General features: G+C 53.0%; 10 protein-coding genes across 10 annotated transcripts; 5 read left to right on the plus strand and 5 right to left on the minus strand.

The window, feature by feature from the left end:
• Window positions 1-573: 573 nt before the first annotated feature.
• Window positions 574-2,480, plus strand: N7532_005853 (uncharacterized protein; the record flags this gene model as incomplete). The annotated part of the gene is made up of 4 exons (XM_056618347.1): window positions 574-1,186; window positions 1,253-1,554; window positions 1,606-1,721; window positions 1,772-2,480. The coding sequence occupies 4 exons, from the start codon at window positions 574-576 to the stop codon at window positions 2,478-2,480; spliced, it is 1,740 nt and encodes a 579-aa protein (XP_056474506.1).
• Window positions 2,481-2,753: 273 nt separating this feature from the next.
• N7532_005854 (uncharacterized protein) lies at window positions 2,754-3,225 on the plus strand (the record flags this gene model as incomplete). Its single annotated transcript, XM_056618348.1, is given in 3 exon segments — window positions 2,754-2,786; window positions 2,806-2,920; window positions 3,083-3,225. 3 exon segments carry the CDS (start codon window positions 2,754-2,756, stop codon window positions 3,223-3,225), a joined length of 291 nt encoding a protein of 96 aa, XP_056474507.1.
• Window positions 3,226-4,758: 1,533 nt separating this feature from the next.
• On the minus strand, window positions 4,759-6,074 carry N7532_005855 (uncharacterized protein; the record flags this gene model as incomplete). Its single annotated transcript, XM_056618349.1, has 3 exons — window positions 4,759-5,493; window positions 5,629-5,847; window positions 5,940-6,074. The coding sequence occupies 3 exons, from the start codon at window positions 6,072-6,074 to the stop codon at window positions 4,759-4,761; spliced, it is 1,089 nt and encodes a 362-aa protein (XP_056474508.1).
• Window positions 6,075-7,105: 1,031 nt separating this feature from the next.
• N7532_005856 (homeobox domain-containing protein) lies at window positions 7,106-9,321 on the minus strand (the record flags this gene model as incomplete). The annotated part of the gene is made up of 2 exons (XM_056618350.1): window positions 7,106-8,926; window positions 8,992-9,321. The coding sequence occupies 2 exons, from the start codon at window positions 9,319-9,321 to the stop codon at window positions 7,106-7,108; spliced, it is 2,151 nt and encodes a 716-aa protein (XP_056474509.1).
• A 3,436-nt stretch (window positions 9,322-12,757) lies between these two features.
• On the minus strand, window positions 12,758-13,272 carry N7532_005857 (uncharacterized protein; the record flags this gene model as incomplete). The annotated part of the gene is made up of 2 exons (XM_056618351.1): window positions 12,758-13,015; window positions 13,090-13,272. The coding sequence occupies 2 exons, from the start codon at window positions 13,270-13,272 to the stop codon at window positions 12,758-12,760; spliced, it is 441 nt and encodes a 146-aa protein (XP_056474510.1).
• Window positions 13,273-15,813: 2,541 nt separating this feature from the next.
• Window positions 15,814-16,772, minus strand: N7532_005858 (HAD family hydrolase; the record flags this gene model as incomplete). The annotated part of the gene is made up of 4 exons (XM_056618352.1): window positions 15,814-16,295; window positions 16,403-16,512; window positions 16,579-16,600; window positions 16,670-16,772. 4 exons carry the CDS (start codon window positions 16,770-16,772, stop codon window positions 15,814-15,816), a joined length of 717 nt encoding a protein of 238 aa, XP_056474511.1.
• A 365-nt stretch (window positions 16,773-17,137) lies between these two features.
• On the plus strand, window positions 17,138-18,900 carry N7532_005859 (GNL3/Grn1 family GTP-binding protein; the record flags this gene model as incomplete). Its single annotated transcript, XM_056618353.1, has 3 exons — window positions 17,138-17,153; window positions 17,218-17,318; window positions 17,395-18,900. 3 exons carry the CDS (start codon window positions 17,138-17,140, stop codon window positions 18,898-18,900), a joined length of 1,623 nt encoding a protein of 540 aa, XP_056474512.1.
• Window positions 18,901-20,877: 1,977 nt separating this feature from the next.
• On the plus strand, window positions 20,878-21,963 carry N7532_005860 (tetratricopeptide repeat protein; the record flags this gene model as incomplete). The annotated part of the gene is made up of 1 exon (XM_056618354.1): window positions 20,878-21,963. One exon carries the CDS (start codon window positions 20,878-20,880, stop codon window positions 21,961-21,963), a length of 1,086 nt encoding a protein of 361 aa, XP_056474513.1.
• Window positions 21,964-22,331: 368 nt separating this feature from the next.
• On the plus strand, window positions 22,332-23,320 carry cbfA (uncharacterized protein; the record flags this gene model as incomplete). Its single annotated transcript, XM_056618355.1, has 3 exons — window positions 22,332-22,484; window positions 22,589-22,722; window positions 22,792-23,320. The coding sequence occupies 3 exons, from the start codon at window positions 22,332-22,334 to the stop codon at window positions 23,318-23,320; spliced, it is 816 nt and encodes a 271-aa protein (XP_056474514.1).
• A 700-nt stretch (window positions 23,321-24,020) lies between these two features.
• N7532_005862 (putative SIR2 family histone deacetylase (Hst4)) lies at window positions 24,021-25,737 on the minus strand (the record flags this gene model as incomplete). Its single annotated transcript, XM_056618356.1, has 2 exons — window positions 24,021-25,417; window positions 25,476-25,737. The coding sequence occupies 2 exons, from the start codon at window positions 25,735-25,737 to the stop codon at window positions 24,021-24,023; spliced, it is 1,659 nt and encodes a 552-aa protein (XP_056474515.1).
• Window positions 25,738-26,494: the final 757 nt, after the last annotated feature.

Here is a 26,494-nt window from a genome sequence, read left to right on the forward strand (position 1 = left end):
GACGTCCATGCCTACCAGCTCGACGACGATGACCACCAGTTCGATCACAACCGGCACTTCCACTTCCAGCCCTGTCCCTTTTCGCCCCGAGTGTGGGCTCTTGGAATGTGCACGAGGTCCAGTTTCTGGAACCAGTTGCACGGAATTCGCCAAAAAAAAAAAAAAAACCGTGTTTGTGTCCCAGCCAGGAAAGGCGGCAACAATACCCAAGCTTGGAGGGTGGGAAATATCAACCCCGCTACTTGGTATATGACTTTTGTCAAGAAGGGAAAACTATGTACAGAAGAATGTACTGAACGAGATGACCGTGCTCAGCTTTGTGCGGAGGTTCCTGATGGGGAAGTACATGATACCTATCCTACGCTGAGCAGTTGATCGGGGTCTAATGTGCAATTTTGGGAATCTGTGAAATGCAGAACATAGGGTATTCATACAAGACATACGTACTCCTTGCTGGATGATACTCAGCCGGGGTATAACCGCCTTAGTCAGTCAGACGTAGTTACTAGGAAGAGTTAGCACTCGGATGTCGATGCGACCGCCTTGGGGGTAATCCCAACCGCCCCCACATCGATGCAACAACCAACGACCAACAACCACACGTTGGAACGCCTCACGCAGGGGTCCGAGCGGTCAGGGGAAATTTTCACCACCAGAAGAACAAAGCCAGCTATCACAGCCACCCTCCTCGGGCTGGAAGCTCTGCCAGTCGACCTCCCCCAGCGTCGAGTCATGCCATCCGATCAGCCCCGAGAGCAGTCGAGCCGGGTTCCACACCCCAAATTTGTGAAATCAGCCCCAGAGTCCAAGAATTTAGTCATCCGCCCGCCAGGGGACTTCCTCTGGGTGGACTACCAGGATGATAAATCACAGGGCCGCGAGCTGTCCCGGTCCAAACAGGCCTTTGTCCGGACGCGACACCATCGCATGCGTAGGGAGAAGCAGCTGCAGCAATTAAAGGCTCCCAGCGGGCACTGCCCGCCAGCCTCGGATCCTGCGGCCGCCCCCTCGTCCAAGCCAAGTCGCCGGCGGCAGCCCAAGAAAGAGCCGCAGGGCGATGAAGGTGAGCTCATTCGGGTTCAGGAGCCGCCTGTTTTTGTCACCTCGCTCGAAGCAGGAGTCCTCGACGGGGCGCCCGCCCTTTCGATTGCCATTAACCAAAATCCCAATCTCTATTTCCAACATTGTGAGTACATGTTACCATCTCCCTGTTTTGCTTTTTGTGGATGCTAGTAAGCTCACAATGTGATAGATCGAATCCATAGCTCAAGATCATGTTTCCCGCTCTGCTCCAGCGGCGTAGTGGTCTGGTTCTGGCAAAAGGCACTTGAGGACCCTGCCTTGATGCAGATTAAGTTATCTATCAGTGCCTCGCACCGAGCTGCCATTCTGGAGGCGTGTGGTGCGCCTGCAGAGGCCGTGATGAAACCCGCGCAAGATGCACTGCGTCTCCGCGTTGGGACCATCAAATCGGTTCAAGAGATATTACAAAATAAGACCAGGGTATACTCCGAGTCGACCGTCTTTCTTATTGCCCACCTCATTGTTTCAGAAGTAAGACTTTTGCCTGACTATCTCTTTAGCTCGGAGACTCACATCACATAGGGAGTGGAAGGCAATGTGGAGGCCGTCGAGGCGCATATGAATGGCATGGAAAAAATAATTGTCGCGACAGGCGGTATGGACCAGCTGGAGTTTGGCACACTGGCCATGGTCTATAGGTAAGGGCTGCTCACTAGACTGTTATAAACACCTATTCAACCTTTCTCAGTTGCGTGTTCTTGCGAAGCATGATTAAAAACGCTCCGCCGGCACTCCCGATGTGCAAGAAATATCAAGAAAGAGTCTTTAAAGAGTCCGTCTTTTTCAAAGCGAATAACCGATTTACGAAACTCGCCAAAATCGGCACCCGGTTCTTCACCTCTTCCTGGTCAAGAGACCTCCCTCCGTCATTCAGATCAATTATCTCCCTATTTCAGCAGCTAGTGGCCTATTACGAGAGCCTGGACATCTCGGTCGCCGAGCCGATGTCGGTCGAGAATGATTGCTTATTGTACCTCTCATATCGACTATTGTGGCTTCCAGAACAATGCACGCTCACCCCCTTCCAAGAAACCCTCCGCTTATCCATCGTGGTCTACGCCTCTGTCCGCATCTGGACCTTCTACGGCATGCCCTGTCTGGAAGCCCTGGTCGAACGGCTCCAGGAGAGCCTATATAAGAGTCTTCCGGTGCTTCGGAGCACGGCCTCCGACCTGCTGTTCTGGATCCTGTTCATCGGCAGCCTGGCATCGAAGCGAATGAAGTGTCACTCGTGGTTCTTGGCCCAACTTATGGATTCCGCGGACCAATTATTATTGGAAGGGTGGGAGAGCGCGATTGCGGTATTGGAGAAATTCTTCTTTGTGTGTCGGCCGAAAGATGAGCCGGCTAGAGAATTATGGCATGCTGCGTTTCGCGCTGTCAACATCATTGTATAATATTATTTTTTTGGAGCGGTTATCATCAGTCACGCATTATAATACGGTTAATGAGCATCAGCATATGTCGCATTCGAATTGCAATCGATCGAGTGATTTTATTTCCTTTTTGTCTCTTCTCTGTTGCATCTGACCAGGCTGAACTACCCTGGGACATACTGGGGAGTCAATTGACCACGAATACATAAGAACGGACTAAGCTTTGGGGCTATGAAACTAGTTTGCCTGTCAGATTTCTGCTTGGGGAAACCCAGTGAAGTCAGTCGTACTCCAATGGAGCCATGTGGGCATTACTGCCTTGAATACGTCATTTAAAATATTAAAGTCAGAGGAGACGACCTTGACCTCGTGGCAAAGACACAATTCCCTCTCCCGCAAATGGTTCCTGCTTGGTCAACCAAAACACCCTCACGATTGGAGTGATAGGCCTAACCAAATCCGTAAGCGACGCCGCCAATTAGGTTTTTCCACCCGCACACAGACCAAAAAAATACTTTCAGGTCCGAACTCCACCCCTTGCATCAACACACCGAACATAAAATGCAAAAAGAAAAAAGAAGCGTCCCCGGGAAGGCTCGAACTTCCAACCTCCTGATTAACAGTCAGACGCGCTAGCCTATTGCGCCACGGAGACGTGCTTATTGAAACGGTGGCCCGACTTTTGGATCCACATACCCAGGTCATTTCGGCTAAGGTGGGCATTCTCCCTCTGTGGTTGGGAGTACGAATCAGCTGTCAATGCTAAGGCTCTAGCCCAGCAAAGGTCTGCAGTCTGTTCGTATGAAATGGACTAAATAGGCACTGGATGAAGTGATTGGACGACACCATCTCTATGTAAATAGTAAATACCAGTAGTCAATCAATCGAATGAAGCCTAGTTGAACTTCAGTTTGCCATTTCCATTCCGAATTCGACCTCTGGGTAAAAAATAAAATGAAGAGTGGCGCACTGCTGGAGCGTGTGAGGTATCTGGTGTGATGGAGTGCACTTTCTCCATTTTTCACGGCTTTTTCTATTATCTTGTCGCATTACACTATTTGACTCCCTCGAGGCGAACATTACACTTACTGGAAGCTACGAAGTATCTCACACTGGATGACTTGTGAGAAGCCAGGCTTTTTGAATGAAGAGACACGGTCAGACGTTTTGGACCCCCTTTCCGCATCATCTCAATTCAGCATAACATAGACCTACCGATATGAGGAAATCATAGGAAATTCCATCCGCACGATAGGTACCATAAGACCCTCACATTTCAGACTTCAACGTCCCTTGTCTCAGTCAGAGAGCCAGCAGCTCATACTCTAGTCTCTCATATAGTCAGATATCCATTCAAATTGGGACGAACGTAAGTAGCTGGAGGGCTCTTGGCTACCGTCTCCTAGGCTAGATATTCGTCCTATGTATTGACTACAGAAGTAATTGAGCTACAAGAACCGGATGGAGGCTCGGAAAGAATAATAGAGACCACTAGCCGAAAAGCCCTAACCGAAGACCATTAGCCCCGACCAGGACAATCATAGCGATAGGTTCTACGCATTCACCCTCCGCTCACAAGCTCGTATATTGACCTCAACATTAAATAAGCACTGATGAAACTCCGATAAAAACTATGCCTATTACCTCAGACTTGGGCCGAAACGAAGAATTTCACATATGACACTCCCGCCCACAGACCGCCCGGAAAATTCTCTACCTAGCCCCGAAGGCTCCAAAATTCATCTAATGATCACGCAATGTCAAAATAAAAAGAAAATCCTGATTCGATGTAGTTGTGCTGTATATCGCAGAGGACAATTCCCTGACAATTCCCTCGATGTGTCGCATCAGGATACCTGGGTTATATATCCAAAGCTCAGTCAGTTTCTCAACAAGCAAGTCTCCGTGGCGCAATCGGCTAGCGCGTCTGACTGTTAATCAGGAGGTTGGAAGTTCGAGCCTTCCCGGGGACGCTTTTTTCTTTTTTCCTCAAACTGTTAAATTTTTTTTTTCATCTGATCTTTTCAAGATGATGTTTATCATCCAAGTGATAGGGAGTTTAAATTTGATGCCGGCCCGCTCGTCCGTTATTTTTTAGGCTTCAATTGGGTCGCTGCGGGGATGCCACCACCAAATGGCAACTACGCAGTGATAAACTTACACACTTACAAAGACCAGGACTCGGGACTATAGAACCAACATGGGAGAGCAAAGCACAGAAAAGTCGAGTATATTAAAGCAAAAGCAAAAAAAAAAAAAAAAAAAAATTTTAAATTCATCCAACCTCTGAACCAACTACTTATAAATCCGTCACAAGAGGTGTCGTAACAGGCACCGCACTCGACGGACAAACACAAGCCGAAACAGACGTAACTGGTGGCGCTGTACAATGCGCACTAGCCGTCCAAGCAATCGACGAAGAAGCCACCGGCTTTTGACCCCTTCCCTTCCTCTCCGCCCGCACAAGAACCGGAATCACGGCCCCGGTACTCAAACTAAACGCCCGATGCCCCACAACACGCAGGATGGACGAGATCTCGCCCGAATGCGACGTCACCGATACAAATGCCTCCTTCTTGCTCGAAGCTGAGGTGAAAAACACCTGACTCAGTGCCGTCGAGCTCCGCACGTCTTGTGCACTGCTCGTTTCGGCCGTCACGCCGTTCCACAGCTCGTCTTCTTCGCTGAAGCCGTTTTCGATTGGCCAGTCGGGGAAGAGGTTGGTGATGTGGCTCTTGCTACGTCGGTGGTCGCAGGTGTGGATGCTGATTCCTTCGCGGAAGAGTTCTTTGATTAGGGGTTTGAAATCGGCGCTGCCGTCGGGTAGGTTTAGCCCGGTGAAGGTGTAGTTGGCTGTTTGGAGGGTTCGTGTCAAAGGGCTGACGAAGTAGTTGTCTGGTGTGTGGATTCGTTGTTCGGTGATTTCCTTTTGCCAGAAGGTATTTGCTTTTAGGGCTTGGGCGATGCCGGCTGATGTGAGGGTTGCGTCTTTCCAGGTTGCCGTGCTGTTGCCGTCTAGTTCAGCCCAGTAGCACTGTTGAGTGTCAAGTATGTTATTAGAAACAGATATCATATGGAATTATCCGATAGGTGGGTTAATTGGGATTAGAATGTGGCATGTCGGCGGGGCGTCCGAATGTGGCGGAATGGAGATTGCGAGAGGACGTACATTCCAGGCGGGGGTACCGTAGAAGGTCTCGGCGGCATTGTGGTATCCCTCACCATGGCGGCCAAGAAAGAGGACTTTGTATTCGACGCTCTTGGGCGAGTCCTCGTTCAGTTTCTGAACTTGATGGTAGAAGCGTTCCCATTGGGTATAGTTGCGGTGCTTCTTCAGGTGGCTATCTGCGGGGTAGGTTCGGTTGATGAGACCGAAGTTGACGGCCGTCTATATTAATGAAGATTAGAACAAATAGGCACAGTTGAAGGGAAGTAAAGAGAAAGAAGAATTTTTAAGTTTAAATGTAGAGGCAGACATACATAGTCAAACGTCGACGCATCAGTCGACCTCTCATCTTGCAGAAAATATCCCGTCTCAGTAGTATACTCCACAGAATAAGCCTGGACGGAGAGAACCAGTCCCAGCAGGGCCGGGCTCAAAGTAGAAAACTTCATCAGGCTGAGTATAAACCAAGACTTCCAGTGTCTCCTATCTGTCTCAGGTAGGTCTAATTGCAGCTAGGCAAAGTCTCAAGACAGGTGAGAGTCCGAAAGGCGAGCGGAAAAGCAAGGTTTGAGTTTTGGCGATCGGCGTCTTCATTTCTTTTATACCGTTGCATTCGTGTTTAGTGCCAGTGTTGTTATGACGAGACGGGCAGTCCCCGTAGTGGAGCTCGGCGGCAGGCACGCCGACGCCGCCAGTCCTATCGAGCGGCACACGTGCCGAGGGCTGTCTGAACGGGCAGACAACGGCGTCCTTTGCAACGCTCGCCGGGCGGCCGCTAGCCTGGCATTCGGGGTCGGTTGGACGAATTTCGGAGATTACGTGCCGATTAGAGAGGGTTTACGTCGACACTTTTGTCTGAGGCACTACAGGAGCCGAGGCCGAAAATTCAAATTCGAGTTCAAGTTCAGTTGTTATTGATTGCGACATCACCCCCATTTTTTGGATTATGAAACATGGAAAAAGATAAATATGAAAGAAAAGGTAAAGACGTGACTGTATGTATCAAAGAGCCAAATGCTGATATGCAAGTCCAAATCCCAGCCAAAAACCGAGTCCGTTCCAATATAAAAAGAAAAAATAAACGAAGAAGAGAAGAAGTTGAAAAGTCTCGAGCCAGTGCGGGCTCGGCGAAATTAAAAGGTCGTATCGGACACCAAATATCAATCCCAGGCCAATAAACACAATGCAAAGAATGCTCCGAATATGTAAAAAACCCCGGTGGAACCACACCGAATAGAGAGACAGAAGAAGAGAAGCGTATGTAAGAAAGGTCAAAAGGGAAAAGTGGGAAAGTCACAGTATTTCTCCGCGCGCGGAGCGTTGGAATAGACAAATAGACAGGGCCCGTAGGCAGTTCAAAAAGAGGCAGCAATCAAAACGAAGAATCGCAAGGACGAGAAGATGCGTGGCGGTTCGTCCCAGACAAAAAGCATATTTATCGCGGCACATTTCTCATTCATATTCCATCGAGATCTCTCTCTCACGAGGGATAGTTGGTCGGTGTCGTGTTATTCGCAAACGTATACGCCTTGGGTTTGTGAACCGACATGGGGTGCGCGGCATAGCCATGCGGGTCCTGATGTTCCGCAAAGTCGTGCATCCGGAACTCAGCCTGTTTCCTCTCGTCCGCCGAGCCCGATAGATCGGCGTCTTCGATGGAATAGATCAGAGACGGGGAGCCAGACACCGGCTCCATTCCGAAAGCCTGGCCACTGTGATCCACAGTCGCATCGTACCCCATCGGGGAGACGGTGGCGGAATGTTGTACGGGCAAGCCATTCTGGAATTCTGGCGAAGACAGAGAGCCAGTGTCGGCCCAGCTCCGAGCGGACATAGGCACGGGATCACAAGTGACGTACTCCGGGAAATTGGCAACCTGGGCCGGAGCCGACATGGGTGGAGCGACGTTCTGGTATGTGAATGGAGAGTAGATGTCCAATGGAGTGGTAGGAGGAGATGCGATGTTGACCTGCATCGGCTGAGACGTTGGGAAGAACTGAGTGGTCGAGTGCGCCGACATGCAGTAGTTGCTGTCAGTGGGCGATGCCGGCATGAAGTGCTGGAAGTCCTGGGGGGTCAAGGGCGTTGGCGGCGCCAAGGTGGTGGATGAGACGGAGGGCCGAAGCATCTCCGCCTTGCTCGACTTCATGGATCCCGACTCGGCGAATGTGAAGTTCAGCGGCGAGCGTTGAGCAACAGATGCCTTCCGGACACCAGCATAGCGGGAGTTGAGACTCTGAGTGGACTTGGAATGCCTCATCGAGCTTCCGGCACCCGAGCTGGGAATACGGCTGGTGGGCGAGAGAGAGGACATGGACGTGGAATTGGCCAAGGACCGCGCGTTGGAAGTGCCAATGGCAGCAGGGCGAGGGCGTTTACGTCTCGCGGCGAGATCAAGCTCCTTACCCGGCTCCTTCCAGGATCCTCCAGTGGCTCGGTTCAGCGAGGGCATGTTCGGAGACTCGGCCGTACAGATCCCAATGCCGTTCAGAGAAGTCGACAGCGCATCTGCCGACTCCCGTCGGGATACTGAGATGTCTGGTGCCTGCATCGGGTATTGCATGTTGTGATATCCGAGACCGGCGTCAGAGCTCATATTGTGTGCGGACAAGGGGTCCTTGGGGGTCTCGGCCCATTCCTCGGCCGGGGGGAATTGAGCTCCCGAGTAGGTGTTCACATTTTGCTGTACGGAGTGCGAGGAGCTGGGCACCTCGGGGATGGGCTGGCTGGTAGAGTGGAAGGAAGTGGCCTCGGGCTGGCTATGGGAAGACTCCCAGGCGGGTTCTTCCTTGATATCCGACCACTCTGGGTACGAAGATCCGTAGGCACTCTGCCCCTTTTTCTCGTGTTGCCTGGGAGCAGTGGCCGGCGGGGCCATGGAAGTAGGCGAGATAGGTTCCTCTTCCACGGCGGGCTCCTGCTTGCCGCTGCGGGAACCCTTGCGAGAGAATCGAGTGCGAGCCGCACAGGCAGCATTGAGCGCCCGCTGCAGGGACGCGAAAGTGGCCTCGCGGGCCGACTCGCTCTTCGTCTTGTGATGCTTCCCCTTGGACGGGGTCTCGGATTGTGTGCTATTCTCTGGAGCGGGAGCGGCAGTGGCGGACGTTTGTTCGGGGGTGGCCGATTTCTCGGGCTCCTCCTTGGGCGCGGAGGACGACGGTCGAGACTCGGACAGCTGGTCCAGGGTCTCGGATTTTCGTCTCGCGGCCTCCTCGGCCTCATTCTTGGCCTTTTGCATCTTCTCGAACTCCTCCTGGCGCTTCTGTTGTTTAGCTTTGGCCCGTCGATTTTGGAACCAGTTCTGCGACGCAATTCATTAGCATTCATCCTGACCAGGGCCTCGGTGGGACGTAGGAAGGGACATACTGCAACGCGCGGCAGACTCAAGTTGGTCTGAGCCGCCAATTGGCGCTTGACGTTGCTGCTGGGCTTGGGGTGAGCCTGGAATTGAGCTTCCAGGGTCTCGACCTGCTCTTTGGTCAAACGCGGCCGCGACAGGTTCTCGGTGTATTCGTCGTAGTCCATGATGGGCTGGTGGTAGTAGTCGATCATCTCCATGGGCGGATGCGGGTAGAGATAGCCATCAATGGGGTGCATCATCGGCGGGGGCATCATGGTCGGGTCGTAGGCCATGGTGTGGTCCATCGGTAGACCCGAATGGGCGGGATAGTTCCATGAGGGGTGGATGTAACTCATGGTGGGAGTTTGGGAAGGAATGTGGTGGTAGTATATACTGGCAGAGAGGCAAAGGAGCGAGAAGAGGGAGGCTGCACGAGGAGAGGGCAGCGCAGAAGGAGGGAGGCTATATCATAGGCGTGTGTGGGTGGTGGTGTCGCGGTGGTGGACGGAGATGTGGTCGGAGCAGCGAAAATCAGACAGGAACAAGCATATAAAACCCGGTAGTTAAGGAGAGACGGGGGCGATCGAATCAAAAGGAGCGAATGCGCGCGCAAAGAAAAAGAAAAGAAAGGACGAGGTGATGAAAGAGGAGAGTGCGAGAGGAAAGTCGGGGGAGAGAGCGATCGAGGCTGGTAAGGGGGCGGTACGGGCGGGCGGGGAGGCGGATGTGATTGGCCGGGAAGTGTATGGCGATACGACGACGGGCCGGGATCAGGCTGTCTGCGTGTACTGGGATATGTATTGGTGGGTATTGGGTACGATACAGGCTGGGCAGGTGACTCTGGGCAGGCGGCAGTACTTGTAACTGCGCGTGTTTGCCCACAGCCAGCCAAGTACCCTCTCGCCCAGAGTCGGGGATTTCTGGGATGGGAGATCTGATCGTCCTTCCCAGTTAGGGCCACGCACAGGAAACGGGCTGAAAACACGCTGCTCCACTACCCTAAGCCCCGAAGCCCCTAAGCCCGTGGAGTCGCGCTACCGCCCGCGCGGTTCTAGGGGGTGGCGGCCTGTGGGCTCGGACTGCAGAAGTACATACACCCAGAACAGTACATAGTATGTACCCTCATGTGGGAGATTGTGGTAGTACTGACATACGAGCAGCTGAGACGCGTCTTGATCTGGACTACACATGGATCCGATCTCGTCGGCCCTCTACGCAGCGACGGGGTTCACAAAATGGGATCGCTGACGCCAATCAACGCTACGATCAACCGCTGTTTGAGAGTGCCCCGGGTGGTCCACCATGTCGTGGCCTGCGATCCGGAGGCGTCCCGCCTAAACGGCACACCTCAGATTGGCCTGCAGGGACTGTCAGGCCCTGTGTAGAGCCTGAAGAGTACACAGTTTACCAGGAGTATACCAGAGTATACGACGTAAACACTCGTCCCATGGTTCTGCGTTCGGAGGGCGGGACGAGTGGGTGACTCCCGCGGTAATTTTGGTGCAGGGCGTAATCCAGTTCATTACACATCCCTGGCCAGTTCCTGCATTAGCGCCAGTGTCTGATCACGTCCGCGATCTCTGATGAACGTCCAGGTACGCTGCGGAGAGGTAGGTGGGGCATGGATCCGTTGTCGAATTTCTTTTTTTTCTGCTTTTCGGGTCCTCCCCGGTGGGACTATACATACATACGGCTTACAGACAGTGTGGGATACCCCGAGAGTGCGGGTGTGCCAGGACCAGGTGGGAAAGAAGAGACCCAAAGTCAAATCACAAGTCGACTCGAGTCAGGCGCGAGTTAGGCGCAGACTGGTCCAGACGAGTCAAGCCCTCCGTGGATGTGGATCCAGATCCAAGCCTGTCACCGTGATTCTGCCTGCATGATCCATCTGCCTATGCTCCCTGCAAAGGGCGTCCCCGTCTCTCTCGGGTACGAGGACTTATCTTGAAATATGCCGGACAGGACCAGAAGGCACCGCCCGGCTGGGTCTGACGAGATCGGGTTGTCTCCCTCGGCGCGACCCTACCCTCGGATGTGGGATGAAGGCTCGACGATCGCCCAGTGCGGAGGATCGATGATGTCGCCCCGAACGCACTATTGAGCCCTGAGGCAAGCCTGTCTGTCAGCTTTCTGTCAGCCAAGTCCACTCAGCCCTTGAGACAGCCCTTCGAGGGCACCGTGGCAGGCGCCAAGCCGAGCTAAACATCAATAGTCGACAGATCCCGTCGATCACTCCAGGATCTGCCGAGCTTTGTTTTTTGCTGGTTTTATTTTCCTTCTGTTGGTGCTGCTTCCCCTCCCCTCCCCTCTTTTGCTCCTCTTTCCCCATGCAGGTCGACCCTCCCCCGATTTCGCTAGGCTCCATTGTTTGATCCGCAGAGTGACACAATCTCGACACGCTGGTCCCAGCAGTGTGGGTGGTCTGGTCGAGCCGGCGCTAAACGTCCTGGATCGAGAGGCTCCCTGCAAGTCAAATCACGAGGGTGACACCGCAGTCCCCGACTTGGCTCTTGCTCTCCTTTGACCCCCCTTCCCCCATGCAGCACGGCGCACATGCAACCCACTCGAGCTTGCTGTTCGGGATGGCGGAAGTGATGGAGCTTGAAACCGGCTGCTCTGAAATCAGGTGCGTCGTGGATCGCGCGCCAAAACGCTCGAGTCTGCATCGTCGCTGCAATGTCTCATCTCCCGAACAATCCCTGACCCTAACGGTCGCTTGATTCTCCCCTTTTTCTTCTCCGCGCATATACTTTGGTTCCTAGATATATTACATAATTTACTCCATCGGCAAAACGTTGGCAACGACTTCGAATACACTTTACCGTTGGTCACGATCTGCTTCTTGACATAAAAACGTTGCACAGGATCCCAGTGCTGGCAAAGTCTAAAGAATGGAGTTGGGGCAAGTTCCGGATTGGCCCTCGTCCACTTCGGATAGAGTTGGATGTGCAACAGCCGACGAACCTGGGAAGGTTTCGTGTTTGTTCGGTCGAGAGACAGAAAGGGGGGCACCCGGTCTAGCGGAAGCTCCTCTCCAGAACCATAGAGCACACGCCATCTCTTCCTGTGGCTCCTCCCTGGGGGATCCTCTTCATGATCTGCTCGTTTCGCTACCCGAAGCACATCCGATGCTTCCTTGGGCCCCGTCTGATCGAGACGACGAACCACTCGCAGGAGGCCGGGGACCTGGAGTGGGGGCGAGGATCATGAACAGGGTGCGGACTCTTTTTCCTCCCCGGAGAAAATCATGTCGAAGAGGATCCTATCTGGGAAAGGTAGATCCACGTCAATCCGATGGAGCACGCAACAACGTGGCCACGGGACTCCGTGCCCACGAAAATCATGGCGAACTCTATCCAGCACATTAGTCCATACCTTACGAGGAGCTGTGCATTGCACTGCCTGTACGTCTGTAGCGATCGCGGCAACGCGTGAAGGGCAATGACGCGATTGAATCTGGATAATCGCCTTTTGTCCTATTCAAGCTTCACGTGCAGCAGGGCGCCTAATCAGTTTGCGAATCACATCTGGACATTTTTTGTTCGTCACGGGGAGGAGTGGTGGATGTTAGACTCGGCGCCAGTGCTACCTATACCTCTTAGATATTGTAGGTAGGGTCGTGTCAGGCCCAGTGGAGCGAAAGCGACGGACTATGCACATTCCCAACCATGGGAACGGAAAGGGGGTGACTCCACCGCGCACATGGTTACCCGCGCTGCCAAACACAACATGAACGCTTGGGGTCGTCCTGTTCAAGCCAAGCCATGAATTCTATAGCGCGGCTACCCATGTTCAAGGCACGTCGGGAATGCCCCAGTCTCTAACCTTCAGTTTGTCACTAGTATGCCTCATGAAGCCCTCCACCGTGGCTATGGAAATCCCTGCGGATCCCATGGCGTGCATGGCTTCCCCCACCAGACCCTGGGGTCCTGTCGACGCTGGATCTCCGTCATCTCCGTTGTCCAGGAGGATCTGCACTTGACGTCCCCCTGTATTGATCTGCAACGCGCCCGCACGGTTCTCTTGGCCCCATCCGACTATTGATTGGATCTGGTGTGAACCGTTGTGACGGAACTTGCAATCTCAAATATCGGGTCGTCGACTCGGCTAATCTCAGCACTGACGAAGAGGTTCCCAAGGGGAGAAGCAGACGAGACAAATTCCCCGAACTTCCCGGCGATGTGATCGACAGCAGGGTGTGACAACAGCAACCTCGCGCCCGTCTTCCCCTCTCCCGGGTCCGATGAGATTGGCGGCTTGGCATGGGGGATCCCCCGATCGACCCTGTCGCAGAAACGATCGTCCATCTCGATGCGTGCGGGCGCCCTGGGACTGTGACGATACCTGCTGCTATGTACAGAGCAAGTAACCTGGTGCCTGATCGAGGGTCGAGGGTCGAGGATCGTCCCGCCCGAGCCCCTACCTTCATGTACATGTACACATGTACAAATGTCTCTGTGGCCCGTCCGCGTCTGACTCGTCACCTCCTTCTCCCTTTCTGCAGCGGGCTCGGAGTATTTCGGTGACAATAGTGTGCGGTGGCTGAGACGTCTTTCCCGGCGGGACCAGCAACCACGACGTGAATGTGACAGATCCACCATCTCGTCGATTCCAAACTTACCGTACCCGAGGGGAGTCTTCTCGTTGCAAACCTTCCCTGCTGAGTGTGGCTCACCTGAACCTGCTGTGGCGGTGCGTGATGTCCCGCGCAGGAATCCTCCTGCAGTCATGCTACTGCACCTCCAGAGCTCCGGACCAGGGGTTTGCAGCCCACTGCTGACGACAGTATTTGTCAAGGAAGTGGGCCAGTCCTGCGGGGGACTTCACTTCCAGTGGCTCGCATGCAACCGGGTGATCTGATCTACTACGCCGTACATACAAAGAGGAAGGTCTCGAGAGCTACCGGCAGGGATCGTTCAACACTGCCGTTCGATACAGAGCCGTCCCGATGCTGTGGGCCAGATCGGAATTCTCGCAAAAGCAACGAGCCCTCGAACAGACAGAATCCTGAACTCTGATGTACGTGATGAAGCTGCATCAGCCACAGTCGCCATCACGCATACCGTTGGGGCGAGATGGGAGCCTCCGTTGAGACGCACACCCTGGGCAGATCACTGCCCTCAACACTTACACGGACAGGAAAGAAGAAAATTGTAGAATGGTATCTCACTTTCAGTTTACCCATTTCCTTGGTCCAACTTGATTGCGATATTCAGGAGCCTGTGTTGGCGAAGCATTGTCGGACCCGTGCGCAGGTGCAACCCGGCTCCTCCTCCCATCCTCCTTCATCTCATCCGTCCCCCTTGCATACCATCGCATCCGAAGCTCTACCTCAGCAGACGATTGGCGAAAGCTCCAAGCTTCGTCTGCGTGCCAGTAATCCGGTCATCCTATGGGCGGGCTCCATTTCGCGCCCCAAGGCTCCGCACGCCCTGTTGGCCAGAACTGTCGTAAAACGTACCAAAAGTACCGAATTGTACCATATGAATTACGGTTTCCGACGCACCAATCACGCACATCGGAAGCTCTTTGTTGCCAGGGCATAAACTTCCTCGTGAGCGTCTTCCTGGCCGGTCTGCAGCTTCCTGCAGCGTCGGGATCTGAGGCATTCTCATCTCGCGCAACGCAGAAATTTGATTCTCGCCACGCATGTAAGACTGTAGGACCCGATAAGAACCTCGGTGGACAGTCAGGATCTAAACTCGGGGAATCCATTCGGGATCATTAGGTCATGCGATTCGGTCGCCGGTGTCGCCGGTGTCGCCGGTGGTCAAACGTGCATGAACAGCAGTTCGCAGGTCGTGACAGGGGTCTTCCCAGTCTCCGCGTCAACATGGGTCTTGCAGCATGGCCAAGACCAGACCCGACCCCCTCCCAGGTAAATGAGTCAACGACCGGCTATGACAGCCAGTTTTCGTCGTCGGGCCCGGCTCGGTCCCTGCAAGGATGAGCCGGGATCGGACGCTCACTACTCACGGCCTTGAATAAAACAGGGTCACGCCACACGCCCATGGCAGTGGTTATGGGCGTCCTATAGGATGAACCGTAGATGAACGCCTCACTATATGTACATGTAAACAGAAAACCGGACTGGAGCCTCACGGGACCGCTTTTACGCTTGCATCCTTGTCAGGGTCTTATTATTACGCCTGCAGAGAGTTATATTGAGTCTCCTGCCTGGAGCAGAAATAGCTCCCGTACCTTAATCCCGGCGCTGGTCATGGCTCTAGCTCTATCGCCAATCCCGATCTATAAGGCCATCTGTATAGATCGAGATTTGGAATGGGAAGCTTGGCAATTCAAAATCAAGAGTATTCGGCGATCCCTCGAGGTCATCATCGTGCGACCCCAGAACAAGCATATGAAACTGAAATCCCGGTTCGGGAGGGCGCTTTGATCTTTGTAATGTGCATTGCTGCGTTCCATTTCACGAAATGACGATCTCGTCCACCAAGGTGTCATTGATATCTGCTGGTTCGTCATATGGAGACCATCTCAGGTAGTACTCTATCTAGGTAAGGTGCCTTAGGGTATAGTAAAGGTACCACCCACAACGCAAGGCAAAAGTACAGCGGCACTTCATTCACCAATAAACCCTCAAGTCTAAAAAAGCCGCGGATTGTACAACCTGTGCGCACGTTTATCTCAGTTCCTCGCAACCCTGTCTATGCCGTGCAACCCGACCTCAAATAAAATCTAGCCCCATCCCTGACCCCTGCAGCTTGGTCCCAACCATACCCAAACCAGACCTTGTAAAACCATGCAGGTCGTAGCAATGGTACAGTACACGCTCCAAGCTGGTCCAGCCCAGATGGAGAGCAAAACACAACAACTGAGAGTGGGCAAGCCTATTGCAACGCATTGCAAATCTCAATCTGAACCTTCCCATCCACAACCCCCTTCACCGAGACACTGCGCAAATCCTCCACAATCCAATCAGCGCCAGCTTCGCGCAACTTCTCGAGCGCATGCGTCGTCGCGAGCGCAAGCACCTTGTATCCCGCAGCCTTGCCTGCCTTGATTCCCGAGGGTGCGTCCTCCAGCACAACGATCGACTTCGAGTCTTCGAGCCCAATGCGCTTCGCGCCGAGTAGGTAGCAGCGGGGATCAGGCTTGCCGAGCTCGACATCTTCGGCGACGACGAGCTTGTCGGGGTGTGTGAGGCCGAGGACTTCGAGCCAGCCATCGATTAGGGCGCGGGTGCCGGATGTGACAACGCCCCATTTTGCGCCGGAGGTCTCGAGGGCGCTGAGCATGTCGCGGCCGCCGGGGATTTCTTTCGCGTCCGAGCCGTATTCTTTCGGGATGCGGCCTTCGATGTAGTTGACGTCTAGTTGAGTGGATTGTTAGATTATATCTTGCGTCAATAGTGTATAAAAGCATGCGGATCGTAAAGAAGCGGAGAGAGCTCAAAATATTTAAAAGAAAGTAACGTACACTCCCAATTGGCCTTGTTCTTGTCATAGAGGGCCATTGTGTCGATGCTTCGGCGGCCGTGAGAGGTGGCCAGGATCACCTCCGGGTCGACACCTAGCTCGGCACCAATCCTGAATGATGCAAATGTCAGGAAACAAATATAGGGGAAGGTCCTTTCGCAATCTTGGGCAACCTACTTGTGCCAGTGCTTGACAATGGCTGAGCAGAAATATATAATCAGCTTCCAATTTCACCACAGGCCACTAGGCGATCCCAAGGCTTACATACCATTAGTCGAGTCGACAATTGTTCCATCAAAGTCAGAGAGAATACCATCAAAGGTGACGGTCTCCGTGGGCGCAGAGAAAGATTGTGTTGCGGTAGTGGACATGGCGGGGGAGGGTGATGCGGGAGATGGCTGACAATGTGTTCAACTTGAAATAAAGAAAAGAGCGAAGCAAAGAAGAAGTCGCAAAGAAAATCGTCAGGCCGTCTTATTGCAATGCAAAGTCTATGAAACAGGAAAGAACAGAGGCAAAGAAATGTCAGAGGTTGTACGGATGTCGCGATGGGCTCGTCGGCTCGCCTGCCGAATTGCGTAGAGGACCCGCTCCCCGGCCCGGTGATCGGCGAAACATTTAATCCGCTTATCTAAATCTTGGCGCTCAACTTTTTCGAGAGTGCGGGTTCGGCGAGACTGCAGTCTGCGAATCGGTGCTTCTTTTCGTCTCGGCCAGTTCCAGGTTTACGGATAAGATGGTCACCAAGTCAGGTAGGCACTTTAATCGTTCCGTTCTGGACTGCCAATTTTCGAGTCTTGTTCTAATATGCAGCAGGATTTGGAAAAAGCTCCAAGCGGGTTCCCGTTCGCTTGCGGCACAAAATCGAAAAGGCTTCTGTTGCGAAGCAGAGGAAGCAGAAGAAGCTTGCTAAGAAGGTATGCTCGACCAATTCCTGTGATATCAAACGTTTTTCAAACTGTGCCGGACAAATTCTCACAACTTTTTCTCTAGAACCCCGAATGGCGGTCTAAGCTCAAGAAGGACCCCGGCATTCCCAGCCTATTCCCCTTCAAGGACAAGCTGCTCCATGACATCGAGGAGAAGAAGCGCTTGAAGGCCGAGGAGCAACAGCGCATTCGCGAAGAGGCTCGGGCCCGCAAGATCGAGGCCAAGAAAGCCCAGGGTGGCGAGCAAGCGGCCGCGGATATTGATCTGGATGACGATGATATGCTGGACGACGAGATGGTGGGTGGTGGTGATGACTCAAACCCCATGGCAGCACTTCTCGCCTCTGCGCGGGCCCGTGCTACGGAATACGACGAGGAGAACGAAGACGAGGATGAGATGGAAGAGGACGACGACGACGATGAGATGGATGAGGACGATGAGGAGGGCGGTGTCTCGTTCGACGCTGCGCCTGCTCTGGTCGACGCACAGAACCCCGTGAAGGAGAGCTCACGGCGCCAATTTGACAAGGTCTTCAAGTCTGTTACTGACGCTGCCGATGTGGTGCTGTACGTGCTCGACGCCCGTGACCCCGAAGGCACTCGCTCGAAGGAGGTCGAGCGTGAGATTATGGCTGCCGACGGTGGCTCTAAGCGCTTGATCCTCATTCTCAATAAGATTGATCTCGTTCCTCCTCCCGTTCTCAAGGCCTGGCTGGTGCACCTGCGACGATACTTCCCTACCCTCCCGCTCAAGGCCTCGAACGGCAGCGGCAACGCCCACAGCTTCGACCACAAGCAATTGACTGTCAAGGGTACTTCCGAGACCCTGTTCCGTGCTCTCAAGTCCTACGCCCACAGCAAGAACTTGCAACGCTCCATCTCCGTCGGTGTCATCGGTTACCCTAACGTCGGCAAGTCGTCCGTCATCAACGCCCTGACTGCCCGTCTCAACAAGGGTTCCAGCAACGCCTGCCCGACCGGCGCTGAGGCCGGTGTCACTACCAACATGCGCTCCGTCAAGCTCGACAACAAGCTGAAGCTGATCGACTCGCCCGGTATCGTCTTCCCTAGCGCCAATGGCAAGACCGGCAAGAAATCCAAGGAGAACGAGCAGGCCCGCCTGGTCCTGCTGAACGCCATCCCGCCCAAGCAGATCGAGGACCCCATCCCCGCAGTCAACCTTCTGATCAAGCGTCTATCATCCTCGGAGAACTTGATCTCCAAGATGCTCGAAGTCTACGGCATCCAAACCCTCTTCCCCACCAACGGCGACAAGACCACCGACTTCTTGATCCAGGTTGCCCGTAAGCGCGGTCGTCTTGGAAAGGGCGGTATCCCCAACATCGAGAGCGCCGCCATGACCGTCATCAACGACTGGAGAGATGGTCGCATCCAGGGTTGGGCCAACGCCCCTGCTCTGCCTGTCATTGCTGCCGCCGATGCCGCGACCACCGCCCCCGGATCTGGAGTTGATACTACCCAGGTTGTTACGGAGTGGGCGAAGGAATTCAAGATCGAGGGTCTCTGGGGCAATGGCGAGGGTGATGATGATGATGCGATGGCTGAGTAAAGCCTCTGTTGAATTCACCGTTATGAAGTCATCGGTTCTTGTTTTGGATTTGGATACCAAAAAGTGGGCGTTTACATGTTTCTAGTTCTCAATCCAGAGACAGCGAGTTTAAATAAGCATACCTACTATTTCTGTTCTCCGAGGTTGATTATATCGAGTATCTTTGTGCAGTAATACCCTAGAGTACCCTCTATAGACAGATGACCCATCGTAATCCCTGCATGTACCTTACCTTCTAGCTTGTGTCACAGATGCTAGCGTGAGGTCCAAATTGTGACCCGATGCTGACCTGAATCAACTTTCATCGCCAGCTCTTCCTTTTCTACGTATTCTCCGCCCAGGATCCCTAGATCCGACTACTAGGAGCCTCCAGTTATGGACCCTGCGGCGAAAGCTAACGCAATATCATTCTCAGATCTGCAAAATGGTATTCAAGTTGGGATCAACCATGGCACAGTCAATGCTCACTTCCATCCGGCCCCGCGTACGCTACATCATTCCAAAAATCCATGAAATCAGAGGAGTGAAGCTGATATCTCTTCTCAGAACGACCCGAGACTCTCCCAGAGCCTCTTTCCACCGTCCCATTCAACCGGGACCCAGAATTCATCGATCGAGGTACCTTGTTATCCCAGATCCACGAGAAAGCATCTCAATCACCGCGTGTAGCACTAGTCGGTCTGGGTGGAGTCGGGAAAAGCCAGTTACTCCGTCGAATACTCATATCGAATCCAAGAAATCGAGCCAAAGACATGGATCTTCTGGATCCACGCGAGCAATGACGGGCGATTCGAAATGAGCTACAAGGCCTTAGCAGATAGGCTCAAGATCCCTGGGCGCCACGGTCCGCAGGCAAATATATTCCAACTAGTTCGTGACTGGCTTCAAGATGAGAGAAAGGGTGGATGGATTCTTATGATTGACAACCTGGACGAATATTTTCTCAATTAGCCTGTACCGTCGCCTGCAGATACTTCAACGGATAGCCCAAATACACCCGCCTAGTCATATTTGTCATTGCTGCCTTCGCTTCGGAATGGCTCGACGATAATCACAACGCGGAATAGGGACGTTGTCCTGAAGCTCGTTTATGAGAGGGATATCATTCTCGTCGAACCGATGGAAAACCCTCATGCTTTGGCCATGGTAGAGAAGAAGCTTCAGGCCTCAGCGGTACAAGAAGACGCCTTGCGCTTAGTCGAGAAGCTGGAATATATACCTCTTGCTATTGCGCAAGCAGTAGCTTATCTCAACAACAGAGGTCGAAGGAGTTCCATTGCGCAATACCTCGAGGACTTTGACCGAAATAACCGCAAAAGAATGAAACTACTGGAAAACGAGCCGAATAATCCACTGCTTGACCCCGAGACTTCAAATCGGATCATGGATACTTGGCAGATGTCTTTTGAGCATATTCGGCGGATGAAGCCCTCGGCTGCAGATCTGCTTTCTCTGGTGAGCTTTTATGACAGACAAAGTATTCCTGAAACTCTGCTGCGTGCGCCCTCGATGGACAAAGATGAAACGGATTCAGTCGAAAGTGATGAGTTTGAAGATGACATCCAGGTCCTGAGAGACTTTCTGTTTGTTTCTCTGGGTTCAGATGGGAAGACGCTCGTGATGCATGCGCTTGTGCAGCTAGCAACAAAAAGCTGGTTGAATATTCTTGGAGAACTAGGGAAATGGAAATCCCAATTTACCACACGCCTCGCTGGCCATTCTTTACGGCAAAATGAAAGCTGGGAGCAATATCAGCCCCTTTTGCCCCATGCACGATCTGCCTTGACCCAGCCCCCTGAAACAGAGGATTCGTTTGATGATTGGGTTACGGTGATTCACAACACATACCTTTCATGAGCAGGATGGCGGGAAAAACTCATGAATCCAACCGAATGTTGCGAGAAGCACTTGAATTTCTGTGAAGCCACTTTTGGAATTTCTCATAAGTTTACATTATTTTTGCAACTCGCCGTGGGCATGTCATCCTGCAGCAATAACAAGGTCCACTTTGATGAGGGAGTGAGTCTTATAAAGAATGCCATTGACGGCTATACGGAGGTATTTGGGGCCGATAATGAGGCAACATTGCAAGCAAAGCAAATTTTGGGTCAGATCTATCCGACATTCGGTCACTTTCACGAAGCAAGTCTGCTCTTGGAGACGGGTTTGGACACTCGTGTCGCAAAGCTCGGGGAAGAGCACCTCGAAACGACAATTTCAATGGAGACATTTGCGACCTTGCTCATGAATCAGTCTGAGCCAGAACAAGCCAAAGAGCTGTATTTAAGAGCACTGGAAATTCGCGAGAAAACTCTTCCAGACAATGACCCGTTTATTGTTGAATCGGAAACGGATCTGATGAAAGTATATTTGACGCAATTTCGGTTCGAAAAGGCAGAAATACTTGGTCTTGATGCCCTAGAAAAGTGTACAAGGGCTTTCGGTCACAACAACTCTTTCACTTTTTTTGTCATGAAGCTGCTTGTGGAAACATACGAGAAGCAATGCGAATGGGCAAAAGCGAAAGATCTCAGTAAACAGTATCTCAATCTTGCACGTGGTCTCTTTGGAATAGAGCATGACAAAACAATTGACGGCACTAAATCATTGGTGTTCATATGCATGCATCTGGAGCATTTGCAAGAAGCTGAAGAAGTCCAGGGTGAGTTTCTACTGGCATTGACGCGTCGTCTTGGAGAAGATCACCCTGAAGTGCTGGACATGAGGACTCGCCTCGCAGAGATCTATGATTTGCAAGGTCGCAAGACGGATGTAGAAGAAATTGCGTCCCAACTTCTTGATATACATAACGGGACCTCCGCCTCCGAAGAGGGCGGCCCTATTCAACTGGATGATGGAAGCCTGTGGCGTCTGGCACAAATCTATACAAGACAAGAGCACTGGGAAAAAGCCATGAAATTTCTGACTATGGCATTTGAGACGGCCAAAAAGAAAATATGGGCCAGATCACAGGTGGACAGAGGGCTATACCCAGGCGCTGGCGGTGGTTTCCGAGATGCAAGACGCAGAGCATGTGGCTTGAGTTATTGGAATATGCGATGAAAGATGCATCGATTGAGTAGAAGGATAATAGTTGTATTCAATATTTAAGCTTCAGTATAATAAGTTTTATTCGAATGCCTTCTGCAGTGAAGTGCATTCGTGAGATTGGCCTGATATGTCGGGGGTAATGTCGTAGCTGGCTGAGTATGCGGTGTATACAGCCGTCCCCACCACACCCACCGCGTCGCGGATTTCGCGGTTCTCCTTCGCCACTACCAACGACACTCCCAGCATCGACCACATCGCACCACAGTCTCAGCCACAGGACATCACATTGGTATTCCTTTCCTACCACCGTGTCCATCCACGAGCAACCTCCGGCTCCCTTCTCAACCAATCAACCACGGCCGAACCAAGGGGATCTCAAAATGCCACCGCGAAAGTCCACGTCTTCCGTGACGCCCGCAGACCCGGACGAATCGCTCCAACTGTCGCCGCAGGCTCAGACACAATTCGACAAGCCCATCACTGCGACAGAGCAGCAGCTGAAGGCGCGGGCCGAGGCGGGCGTCAGCGTAGAGGTAAGATTGCTTCCTTCCGCACTCGCAACCAACCAGCCCAGCCAATTCGAAAGGGAAGAGGAAACGACAGAAGGACAAGACTGATGAACACACCTATGATTCAGGACTACCTGCTCCCCCGCTCTTTAACGCTTAGACTCGCCAAAGCCGTTCTTCCTCCCAACACTACAATCCAGAAGGATGCTCTGCTGGCTATCCAAAAGGCAGCGACTGTCTTCGTCTCATACCTTTCATCACAGTACGTCTACATGCCTTTCTTTCTCTGACGAATCTACTGCCCGCAAGAGTATGCTCACATTACGCCCAGTGCCAACGAATCAACCCTAAAACGAACCGTCGCACCAGCCGACGTCTTTGCCGCACTCACAGAACTCGAATTCGACTCCTTCCGCACCCGCATCGAAGCGGAACTCGAAGCCCACACGGAAATCAAGGCTGGCAAGCGCAAGTCCAAGAAATCTGACGTGAATGGTTCTGCCCCTGCGACTGGTGACGGCGCAGATGATTCGGTCGTTCGCGATGAGGACGATGACGTCGAGATGGTGGATAACCCTGCAAAGCGCGTGAAGAGAGACTCTACTGGTGCGCCTGCGGATGAGGGCGAGGCTGATGGGGATGAGACGCAGGAGGAGGAAGTTGAGGATGAAGCGGAGGAGGAAGAGGAAGAGGAGGAGGAAGAAGAGGAACCCGAGGCGGATGAGCGGGAAAAGGACGAGGATATTGATCGCGTTGAGGACCTGGATGAGTCGCGTCGGCCTATGGATCCTGATGCTGAGGACTCGGAGGACGATGATGGGCCGGCTAGTCAGTTGCGGGACAATATGGGATTGGGCTAGGACATTGGAAGATATTGGCTTCCGTGATCTGTTTGGTTTTGCTGTAACATACAAAATAATGATGAATGGTTCATGCGCTTTATTCTGTTCTTGACAAGGTCAATTCCCGTAGTCCATATCACATATTTTATGATCCTTTCACGGTATTTTTGATCCTCGATGCTGCATCATCACGTCGATGGGTATGAAGGTCAATATTGCACCAACATGATACGACAAATATATACCCATCAAGGTTTACGACACATATGCTCAACATAAGGATGCTAGATAAGTCGAATTAATCATATACCACTGATACAGTGGTGATAGACTACTAGTAATCTAACCATGCACGGCATCGTCAGAGAAACATCAGCTTCAAAATATCGATACAGGAAAATAAACACCATAAGTAAGCCTCCCAAGGCTCTCAAACGCCAACGCCACCCATGCAACGAAACCGTAGTCTAACGTTGGTATCTTCCACAAGGACGGATGCATCGAAAACGCTGAACCATCGAAGCTCAGATAGAAAAAGAATATCCAGAAGTTCAAGGACAGCGGACCATGAAGAAGAGAAGCCATGAACCACATGGGAATCATACAAGAATAAAAAATAAACCGGCGCCATCTGGACCATGCATCATGATATGACGAGAAGAGAAGTGAAGTTTCATCAAGGAAGAAAGATACGAGGTGGAAATCGTGAAAGATGTCGTTAGGAGACAACCTCGGGAACAGGCACGGCGCACTCGATGTTTGTCGCACCAAGCTTCGCGTTGGCATCTTTGACAAGATTGGGGAACATGGCGCTGGCATTGCGCGCGTCGCCGAGCGGGATTTTGTCCGCTGACATCTTTGCTGCTGCTGTCGGGGCAGGTTTTGACTTGGTCGAACTTCCGAATGCAGTGATCGAGGCGTTCTTCGGAGCAGTTGCTGCTTTGCCGCGGGGCTTCTTCGCTGTCGTCGTAGCAGGCTTGCGACCCCTTGTCGTCGTGGGTTTCGACGCGGTAGTCTTGGCTGGTACCGCTTTGGCAGGCGCGGCCTTGGCCTTGGTGCCCTTGGTGAGCAGGTCCTCGATCTTCGGACCACGACTGGCGGGATTGGCTTGCGCACGCTTGCCCGTTTTCGTCGATTTCGTAGCCTTGAATTTTGGCTCGGACTGTTCGTCTTGACTCGACGAGGGTGTCAAGAGGCCGGTCTCGGTCTCGCTGTGTGCGCGCTTCTTCGAGGGAGTGTTGATCACGACAGAGACGGGGCTGGGGCTGGGCTTTCCGAATGTCGGGTCGGGCAGGAGTTGCATCGGATATTTCTCCTCGTCGTCCCATTGCTTCAGGTGGACCATGTCGGCGACTTGTTCGGTGGATCCCTCGACGATTAGATCGAAACAGTTCTCAAATTCCTTGCCGACCGGGGGCTCGTTGTTGATGAACATGGTCACACCGTCTTTCCGACTACGGATTACGGCGCAGAGACTCTTTACGAGGCGACGGACTCCAGGGATCTTCAGACTGGTACCGGCGACAACCAGGACGCGCGGACGGGATTTCACATCGGCGTTCATGACGGATGTGATAGCCTCCTCGTCCGGGTTGTGCTCGTTATACAGGACGATGCGCGGTCGCAAGCGGCCGACGCCGTGACTGCGGAAACCTGCACTCTGGCGCGCGGTGTCATTGTCGCTGCACCATGAGCAGTCGGAGGGCTCGGCCGTGGTGAACATTGTGGGATCCAGCTCGGTGGTATGGCGGCATTTTTGGCAGACCATCTTGGTGATGCTGCCGTGCAGCTGGATGGTGACGGGCCAACGACCCTTCACGTTTAGGGGGATTTCGGTCTGCAAGGGCGGCATGGAGGTTTCGAGGCCATCGATGTTCTGGGTGTAGAGTCGCTTCAATCGATCTTCCTTGCCGAGGCGCGCGAGCATCTGGTGGAATTTGGTGGGTTTGCAATTGGCGGACTCGAGCTTGAGCGACCGCACCAATTCGTGGAAGGGGGCGGTCAGTGCGTCATCCTGGTAGACCGCAGCATCGAACAGAAGCTTGCCGGACGCCTTGAGGTTGTGCTTCTTCTGCAGGGACTTGAACAGGCCATCTGTGGAACGAAAGTCCGGGACTGCATGAGGTCAGTTGGAGATGCCCCAAGTGGGAAAGGCGGCACATGAAAAACTTACTACCCGCTGCGGTGGAGATGCCCGCACCTGCGACCACCACAATGTCTTTTTGGTGGCGGAGCGTTTCCACCAGCAACCGGACCTGGTCTTTTTGTTCGTAGGAGGAACGCGCGAGCGACAAGTGCTGCGTGGTGCGTTCTTTGGGCAAAGGGTTGCGCCGGCGCTTCTTTGCGGGCGGCCAGTCCTCCCGCGTTTGGACCAAATCCTCCGGATCTTGCGAGGACGGCGTCAGGTACCGGGTCGCCGGCTCCGGAGTAGACATTCTTGATGAAGGAACAGAACTCAGATCAGAGACGTCGGAGACGTCGGATATGTCTGAATACATGGTGATGGTGGAGTTTGGGTGATGGGATAGTGGGTGGTGGTCGGGTACAAAAAGGAGGTAGGAAGGATGAGACCAGCCAGGGGCCGATGAGGTCGCAGACTGCGTTGGCAGTCGGGAGGGGTCTATTCGCCTTGAAAGAGCTCACAGACCGGAGATGGGGCGACCGGAAAAACCATAGAAGAAAAGAATTAACTCCTCCGACCGGATGAGACAGGTAGAAGGGTGAATTGAACCGGTAGGGGTGGAAAGATGGGAGATGGAAAGGGAGGAGTTGCAGAGTTGCAAACGATGAGGTCAGCGGAATCGCAGCAGAGTTAGGGAGAGAGGCTTTGATATCCCGAGAAAAAAAAGGACGGGCGGCAGGGCGTGTTTATGACCCACGGAGGGAGTGGTTGCGAGTTGCGGGACGAGGAATGCGGTTGTTGCGAGGGGAAAAAGAGCAAAGACGGGGTGGTATAAGGTATGCGCGGGACTGTGGGAGGACAACTCGATGATGCGCGTGTTTGGGATGCGAAGTAACGTCGAGGGGCTTCGGGACAGCAGATGGGAGCCTGGATGAATGGCTACGGGTTTAATGATGTAGAATGGCGCGGAAATGCGCCAATTTGACCATTACAATCTACGAATTACACTCAAAATCGCGGAGATCTGATCCTGATGTTGCGCGTTTTGCCGGCTGGACTGTTTTCTGTGT

The sequence above is a fragment of the Penicillium argentinense genome (genome assembly GCF_028826775.1).
Source record: "Penicillium argentinense strain IBT 30761 chromosome Unknown utg000005l_segment0_segment0, whole genome shotgun sequence".
Lineage (NCBI taxonomy): Eukaryota > Fungi > Ascomycota > Eurotiomycetes > Eurotiales > Aspergillaceae > Penicillium > Penicillium argentinense.